Source organism: Belonocnema kinseyi, chromosome 8 (genome assembly GCF_010883055.1).
Source record: "Belonocnema kinseyi isolate 2016_QV_RU_SX_M_011 chromosome 8, B_treatae_v1, whole genome shotgun sequence".
NCBI lineage: Eukaryota > Metazoa > Arthropoda > Insecta > Hymenoptera > Cynipidae > Belonocnema > Belonocnema kinseyi.
Window position 1 is genome coordinate 54,809,887 of NC_046664.1, and position 8,919 is coordinate 54,818,805.

The following is an 8,919-nucleotide window of genomic DNA, read 5'->3' on the forward strand; positions in this document are numbered from 1 at the left end:
TACAAGTAAGCCGTTCTTGCACCCAACCGCTCAATTAATCAATATTTTCGATTAAGTGAATAGTTTTTTCCGATGACTTCATGCAATTTTGGATCAATGTGATTAATACAAAAAAATGGCATACTTGAAAACTGCTCCGCGGTATGCTGCCGTATAACGCCCGAGTGCGAGCGCGAGGACTCCCTCTACAACCGGCTCTGTAACTCAATGAATTTCAATTTGTCCATTTTCTTATTAGACATTTTTCATAGTGAAAAAATCAAGCTTTCTTTTGAGACTATTTAAAAAAAATCGTAGATGCTGAAATTGCGAAAAAAGTTTAATAAACAATTGATTTATTGAAAAAATGGTTTAAACAATTTTTTTTGTTATTAATAATAAAATAGGATGAAAGCGTGTAAAAAGCACTTTCCAAAACTCTCATAAAAATTTTAAATCACGTAATTAGAAAGGAAGTTACAGGCGTTTGAAACTACCCCTGCAGGCATTGGGGTTGAAAATTCAACCCCCCCTCACTTGGGGATGGTTGGTAATCCTGGTCTATAAGTTTGTGGATTAACTACTGTTGGGTAGGCGAACATATTCCCAGAATTTAGAGACAATCGAAAAACATGACTCTTTGAGTTGGGGCAGTTGAGGAATAATGCCCCATAACAATTTCTTTTTTTTAAATTCGCCATTTTGAGACATCCATCTTGAATTTCAAAGTTGTTGTTTTCCATTTTTCGGAAGTTCAATATGTTTGAGCACTTTTGTGCATTGAATTGCCTGGCAAACGAGCAATTATTTTAACAACTTTATCTTGTAGAGCGGCCTTTAAAACATAAGTATGTTAAGTTTCAAACATATGCAACATGTTTTACTACCACAACTGCATCAGCAAAGTTAAGCTTAGTTTTTCGGTAGTTTAGGTGTTAATGGATTAACGTGAGTCCTCTTGCCTCTCACGATTCGGGGTGCTTGATTAACGTGAGTTCCCTCGCCTCTCACGATTCGAGGTACTCAGGGAATCATATTTTAACTTAGGTAGGTACTAAAAATGATGACCCTGCGGCTTCAATGCACTTATTAATCCGTAATTCAAATGAATTTACACAAAATAGAAGTGTATCTTCCCTGATTTCAGGACATACGCTTGTAATTCGGTCCATCATATTCTCACGTGTTGTTAGTTTTTCTTTGTACACTTTGTCTTTGAGATAGCCCCACAAAAAGAAATCTGGTGAAGTGAGGTCTGGCGATCTTGCAGGCCAATTTATCGAACCCCCCCTACCACTCCAGCGGCCATTGAAATCACAATCCAGAACGCCTCGTGAGTTGGGATTTTGTTGTATTTATTCACGTTCCCACTAACAAAAAGCTACAAGATTTTGGAAATCAACGCCATGAAGTTCTTGATGTACCAAGACATGATACGGATGAAATTTATTACGTTTCAAAATTTTCCAAACACTGCTCTGAGATATTCTGAAATCACGTGCAATTTCTCGTGTACTAACGTGAGGATTATTGGCCACTGCAGCTAATACAGCAATTCCATTATTTTCTCCAGTGACTGTTGTTGTACGGGTCTTTTTCTTAGGTTGAACACTTTCATCGGTAATAAATTTTGTAATATTTTGATTTCTTCCAGCTTGTCAATACACCAGAACACGTTCTCCTATGGTCAGATACTCCATTGTAAAGTAGTATTCGGAATAATCTTTGATCAAAATAAAATAAGTTTTGTCTTGAATGTATTTTTTCTAATTTACTGTGTTTAAGGAAAGAAAAAAGAAAACACGTTTGTAATATGTCGATAGCCTCCGCTGACCTCAATCTACAATAATGCCAGAGCTGAAATTTGGGAATATTTAGGAAACACAGTTAAGGGCATCTGATACTTACAGTTTCCCCGCCTTTTTTTCCACAAAAAATAAAATTTTTAAAAACTGAATTCGGAGATGCTATAAAATATCATGAAATAGGCCAAAAATATTGTGTAGTTTGAAAGTAACGCTCGGGTGCATTGTAACACACATAACCTCGAAATATTCACGCAATTTTTACCAATATCAAAAATTTTTTGACAAAAAAGCACAAAAAAAATGTATAGGGACGTCCGTTAGCATGTTCGCTATCATTTCCCAGATTTTGAAGGCAAAATATTTCTTATCCTAGGAAAAAGTCCGGGGGAATCTAACACTGATAAAATCGATACTATTTCCTAAGCGCTATGCAAATTAATCACATTTTGCTCAATTAAAACTTTTTTTAATTAACCTACAAAAAATGTGTGTGTGTGGACATCCGTTAGCATGTTCGCTATCATTCCCAAAATTTTGAAGACAAAATATTTATTACTCTAGAAAAAAGCCGGGGGAACCTAAAACTGGTAAAATCGATAATTTTTTAACTATCACATGCCCTTAATGGGAACGTATTACCTAATAATTACTTCTCAAGAACGGACATACGTTTTGGCATGTTTTTCAAAATAATAATTACCAAAGAGATCCGAAGCTCTATTGCTCTTATTTTTAACCGACTTCAAAAAGAAGTTACTCTGTAGCGATTTGAAAAATTATTTTTTTCCGTGGTCAGTCATGTCACAATGAAAATGGTGTATTTTTTATAGTTAATGTATTGCAGAATCGTAAGTGTGCATTCTCACTAACAGTAAAATAAAGAAAAATTGAATTGCGTCGATTACAGCGCCATCTATCGCGAAACGAGAAAAAATATTTTAGACAAATCATACGCATTTTTATCCAAAGTATCCCAATATGCAATAAAAGATAGGGGTTCCCATTTAAGATTTCGAACTTGCCCCCACCCCCACTTTCAGGGGGCGGTGTGGGGGAACCGATTTTAACATCAGTGTATGTACTTCTCAGAGAGATTAAATTTTGATTCATTACATTTTTTCATAGTGTGCCTATTTTTCAAAATATTTGAAAGTTTCAAGTTAAAAAAATCACTCTGCATAGTGAATTATCATTGATCAGCCGAAATCTGTGTGGGAAACTTTCACTACAAACTATGTCCACAATTATGACGTTCCTTTTGAGGCTTTAAAGATCTTTAAATTCTAGCCTATTAAAAATGGCTTTCATATTTAAGGCTCTTGTTCTTTTTTTGCACAAAATAAGTTTTATAATACAATAGTGAGAAAATAAATTTACCTGGCATGCGTCTTTTCCTTTCGTAAGGGTACATAGCTGATGGTCTGTAATTGCTGGGTTAGACCTGACACATTCTGAAAGATTGATGACACTCACTTTCGCTTTTTGAAGAATATCTGCTGTGGGTCCAGCGAACTCAGTCGATCCCCAACCTATATTATTTTTTATGTAGATGTAAATAATTTTAAAAAGGAAAATACCTAAATTTATGCGAATCTTAAAAGAAAATTATTATTTTAATTTGTAATCTTCTAGCATGAAAATACTATTTGTCCAAAAATTATATAGACCACAATTTTTTATAGATTATAGGAAAAATCTCAGCAGAAACAATTCTCTAAAAATATGGAACCAAGTATATGTTGCAGATGAAAGTTTTGTCTATACAGATACATAGTTTTGAGCCTCCTCTATGGGAGCGTGAGCACTTCCACTTCTTATTACGGGGAGTTAAATTTCCCTGCATAAGGAGAAGAAGAGTTTGGACCTGGTCGTGATGAGGAGGCCTAAGAAATCCCGCAGATAACAACGACCTAGAACCCACAGCGAGGATGTCTCTTATGGGTTCGAGCTGATGGTTAGTAGAGTGGAAGTATCAATGTGAAATCGACTAAGCAGTGAACAGTGAATAACACTCGGCTGCTAAAGCAACTTCCTAAGTTAAGAAGTGAACTACCGTGTCGAGGGCTAAATGTCACCAGGGAATGGTGACTCAAACGATGTCCTGGGATAACGAGCAACCTGCCAGTATAAAAGTGCTTTATCCTCACAAGCTAAGCTCTTTGAGGATGGACCTTGTTTTTCCCTAGCTACTCATGGGAACAAAATGAATTTCGACAATGAAAATAAAAATAATGATACTAAAACGCATGAGCAAGTGACTTTAATGACACCTGCCATGAACTCCCATGAAGGAAAACGGTGAAGGTGGTAAGTAACCTTCGAGTCAGCAGGGGGCTGATGCGGTTCCTAATACCTCGAGTGATATGGCTAGAAGTGAGGCTTTAAATAGCCACAGCTCAGAAGCCAAAGCCACTGAGACCAGTGGGACTGCAAAAGGCCCCAGGAAAAGAAAGTATAGTACTGCCGCCCGAAGGAAGTACTTTCGCCAGCAACTTAAGTCGCCACGTGAGGCAGCTCCTAAGCCAGAGACCCAAAAACGGTCTCGGCCTGATGGCAAAACTCCAAAGGAGGACAAGGAGAATAAGAGGGGTAAGGTGGGAGACCCAGGAGGCTCCCACAATCTCGCTTTTCAAAGCCATCTGAAAATGGCTGTTGCTGAGGAGAGCTTCCCACAAGGAAGGTTCGGCATAAAGCAAGCAGCAGTCATAGAGGCATTCATGAACTCTATATTCAATTGTGCGGATGATCATAGTATAGGTTTCACAGTCAATAGGTGGCTACGTTCTATGCTATGCGACAAGAGTGTCCAATCTTCGCTTTACAGTAGCAGCGTGAGAGCGAAGATTAAAAAAGGATGTCCACAGCGCGGAGTTTTGTCATCCACCATATGGGCACTTGTCATTGATGGTTTAATAAGAAGATTAAATGAGTTAGGTTTCTACACACAGGGATATGTAGATGAGCTTGTTATCTTAATAACAGGAAAGCATGAAGGGACTGTAGTCGAGCTTATGCAAAATGCTCTCAACATTGTTGAGGGTTGGTGCAACGACCATGGCTTATCTGTTAACCCACATAAAACTGAACTTTTGGTTTTTACGAGACGCAGGAAATTATCTGATCTCGTGAGTACTAGGTTCTATGGCAAGAATGTTGAATTCTCGAAATCAGCTGAGTATTTAGGTGTCATTTTCGATCCTAAATTAACCTGGAAACAACATGTTGATGCGAAAGTTAAAAAGTCCAGAGCAGCCTTCTGGGCTTGCAGAGGCGCAATTAAAAAAAGTTGGGGGTTAAAGCCCAAGGTAGTATACTGGTTATATACGGTAATCATTAGATCAAATATAACGTATACCTCATTGATCTGAGTGTAAGAACCAGTTTAGTAAGTTCCGGGAACCAGCTGGAGAGCCTGCAAAGGGTCTTTTGCCTGGCGATTGCTGGATCGATGAGAACTACTGCAACGACAGCATTGGAGACTATTCTAGATATACCACCGCGATACCTTCTGATAAGGTAGAGGGTTGCAGCGGAGGCCTACAGACTCTCACTAAAAGGGAGCCATAGTAGTATCGACGACATCAACCTGCATGATTCAACAGAGAACGTGCTGAGAAGTAATGAAATCCTATGCATGCACTTTGATTACATGCTGAAAAAATACTCATTCATGAAGCAATTCAAAGTGGTATTTCCAAAAAGGGAAGATTGGCATGATGAGCAAAAGAGAACAAATGTATTCACTATAGGAGGACTCGTTTGGTATACAAATAGTTCGAGAGATTCCTTAGGGTCCGGAGCTTAAATATTTGGGATGAAACCTAGTGCTGAAAGAACAATCACACTGGGAAAATTCACTACAGTGTTCCAAGCTCTGACAATCGGGATGCGTCGAGGACCCTTCAATCAGAAGAATTTACTTCCAGACTTGTCTGGAGCTGCCTCCAAGAACTTGTTGAAGTGTCTGGTACAAACTGGGTCAAATTTATCTGAATTCCCGGACATGAAAACATTGAGGGCAACAAAGTAGCAGATATGCTAGCAAAAAAGGGACTACGAAGACCCTCAATAGACCTGCACCATGCTGCGGAACCTTGTATACTTCGGCCAGGCACGCCATTGAAAGGTGGCTCCTAATGGAGCATGCGGAGTATTGGAGGGTGGCTAATGGTATGATACACTCGAAAAAGTTTATCAAAGAACCATTCTTAGGAAAATGTAAGAAACTCTTGAGCATGGAAAGAAAGCAGGTGAAAGTACTGGTAAAAATGCTTACGGGTCATTGCCACTTAATAAAGCACCTAAATGATATGAAGGTCGACAGCAACCCGCGCTGTCGAAAATGTGCCTTCCGGGAGGAGACAGCACATCATATCTTATGTGACTGTGACGTGCTAGTCGGACTCAGAGTGAAGCATTTCGGTAATCACTTCTGCGAATCGGAGGATTTCAAAGATATCTCCTATTCCGCGATATGCGCATGTATGGAAAAATAGGCCTCCTTAGAGAGACATAGATTTTAAAGGGTAAAGTACACTAGGTTACACTGGTTGACCTCAGTGGTATGAGCTTAAATGACCCTACCCATCACAAATTTGCATAACTTCTAGTCCTTGAAATTAAATTACAAACAATCTGTAAAGAGTGTATTAATTTCCTTGGTAGTTTCTGTGCACAGTGGTAAAGTGTATTAAATTATTTATTTACCACTACTCGGCTTTGCCTCAATAAGCCAAACTGGTGCCGCTGAGCGTTGGTCAGCGAGAGATTATTATTCCTAGTGAGGACTAAAATTTGGAATATAATATAATAATCAAATCTGCGAACTACAACGATTCCAAAGAAATAACGTTTTACTTAAAAAGTTGCAAATTAAAGAAAGAAGTTCAAATTTATGTGAATTTGCATGGAAAATTGTTTGCAGTTCTATCCAATTTTACAAATTCATAAATAAAAATTAGATTTCTAAACTATATAGGTATGAATAATACAACAATTGTGCTAACTAAAATTCACATAATTTTGTCATGCTCTGTTCGGATTCATTTAATTTTTAATACTGAAGCACTTTTAAATTATACATTTAACTTAAATTTCAGGTACTCGCAACTGCGAGTGGTATTTCTGTACTTGCAACTTAAAATATACGTATGAAAATCCTATTTATTCTACTTATTACAGTTAAAATTGTATTTTTATTAAGTTTCATTAACATCATTTTTTTAAATTTATTTTCTGTATAAATAAAAAACAAACCTTTTTAGGCAAACTATTAAAAGGATCATTTTTTTCAATGTCATTGGGTGAGCAATAAAAAATAAATATAAATTATCGATAAATAAACCAAATTCATTCTGTTAGTCAATAAGTTTTCAAATTTGGCCAAATTTTAGATTCCGGAATTTTTTCCAGTTAAGTAAAATATTGTACCAATAAATTAAAACCACTGAAATTGATTTGAGTAAAATATACTCCAAAGTTTTCCCTAAAATTGCACATAAACTTGAACACAAATTCTTTAATTTGAATTTTTTAACTTTTCAAGTTAAATAACATATCTTTGGAATCGTTATAATTCGCAGATTTAAATATTACATTTTAAAATTACCGAAAGATAAATTTTAAAAATGTTATATTCCGCGAGCTTATTCAAAATGAATAAATTATGTATTTTCTCTTGTGATGTCAAATTGTACTTGGATGGTAGAATTATCAATAAAGTAACATTTAGCAAGCACTAAATTATTTTTTTTAAACTACGATTTTAATGCTTTTATGCATAAATTTGAGAAATTGTCTCACAGAGTTTGTTAGATCCGTGTCTTCATACTATTGAATCCACTGAAATAAATGCATCGAATTAAATTTCACTTTTATATATCCTAAAGTTTATAATTGGATTACCCGTGTGAAGATTTTTTTATGGGCCTGAGCGGGACCAAGCCTGGAAAACTAGGCCCTGGCCTGACGATTAAGTCTGGGTCAAGCTAGAATGAAACGCTAAATCTGGCCGGGGCCTGGCTTAATCATCAGGCTCGATCGCCGGAGCCTGGTCCTGGCTTGACTCTAGCTTATTATTGATTCCGCTCAGTGCCATTTTATTTTTAGGAAGGTTTGTTTTTCTTCTATAAAAATGTGATCAAATCTGAAACCATCCATTTTATGCGTGTATCACACATCTTGTTACTTCCTTTTCAGTATTAAGTTGATGAAATTAAAAAAAAATGTTCATCAAGAACGTCAACTTGAAGAAAAAACTAATCATAGAGTGTCAAGCAGGGAAGCATTTGACGTGGAAAATCTGAAAGAAAAACTTCATTAGCATTTAAAAAATATCAACGAGCAGTTTAAACTAATCACGAAAATGTATTTTAATTAAAAACACCAAAAACATGACACTGATTGACACTCGCTTGTCGATCCGTTCGTCTCGACGTTCGGATTACTTCAGATGCCTTCGGGTCGCATCGCGCCCACAACGGCAACCAATCCTGTTGTCGACGCTCCTAATGTGTAGTGCGAAAGAATACCAAAATCAGGAGCACTGCTGTCTAGCCAGGCTCGCGCCTAGCCATTAGGAAATACAAACTGGAACCAGGCTGGGGGCCCCCGGCCTGGCCCAAGCGTAGATACTGGGAGTAACTTGGCAATTTCTACATGGGTCTCACTGAAATGAAGTCGCCCTTTTCAGGGCCACAGCATTTCTTAAATTGCAGATAATCATGTCATACAAACTAATTTTTTTACAGCTCTCAGTGAAATTAAATAGCCATTTTCAGAGCCACCAAATTTGTTAACGTGGAAATAATCATGTTTAAACAAAATAACTAACTTTATTTCTCACAGCTTTCGCTGAAGTTATATATAATTAATTTAGGATTTATATTAATTATTAAATCATAATTTTTAAAAATACAAAAATATAATAACTGTAATTAATAGTCACTTGTCTGAACACACTTTATAAGATATTCACAGCTATCCTAAATGATAGGATTGTTCGGGCAATTGAACCTGTGTGGCAAGAAATGTACAGTCTGTCAAGTTAAAGCGTGGGTAACTTTTTTGGTAAAATATTTTATTTAAACGCATGTTTCTACATGGAATTACATTTGTCAAGGTGTCAAGCAAA

At 36.8% G+C, this 8,919-nt stretch overlaps 1 protein-coding gene across 2 annotated transcripts in view; it reads right to left on the reverse strand.

The window, feature by feature from the left end:
- LOC117177994 (venom serine protease 34-like) overlaps positions 1-8,919 on the reverse strand; it is a 69,369-nt gene that overhangs the window by 28,325 nt on the left and 32,125 nt on the right. For both annotated transcript variants that reach the window (XM_033369158.1, XM_033369159.1), the window contains one exon: positions 3,165-3,316. In XM_033369158.1, the coding sequence (XP_033225049.1) occupies positions 3,165-3,316 (152 nt within the window). The remainder of the gene's footprint in view (positions 1-3,164; positions 3,317-8,919) is intronic.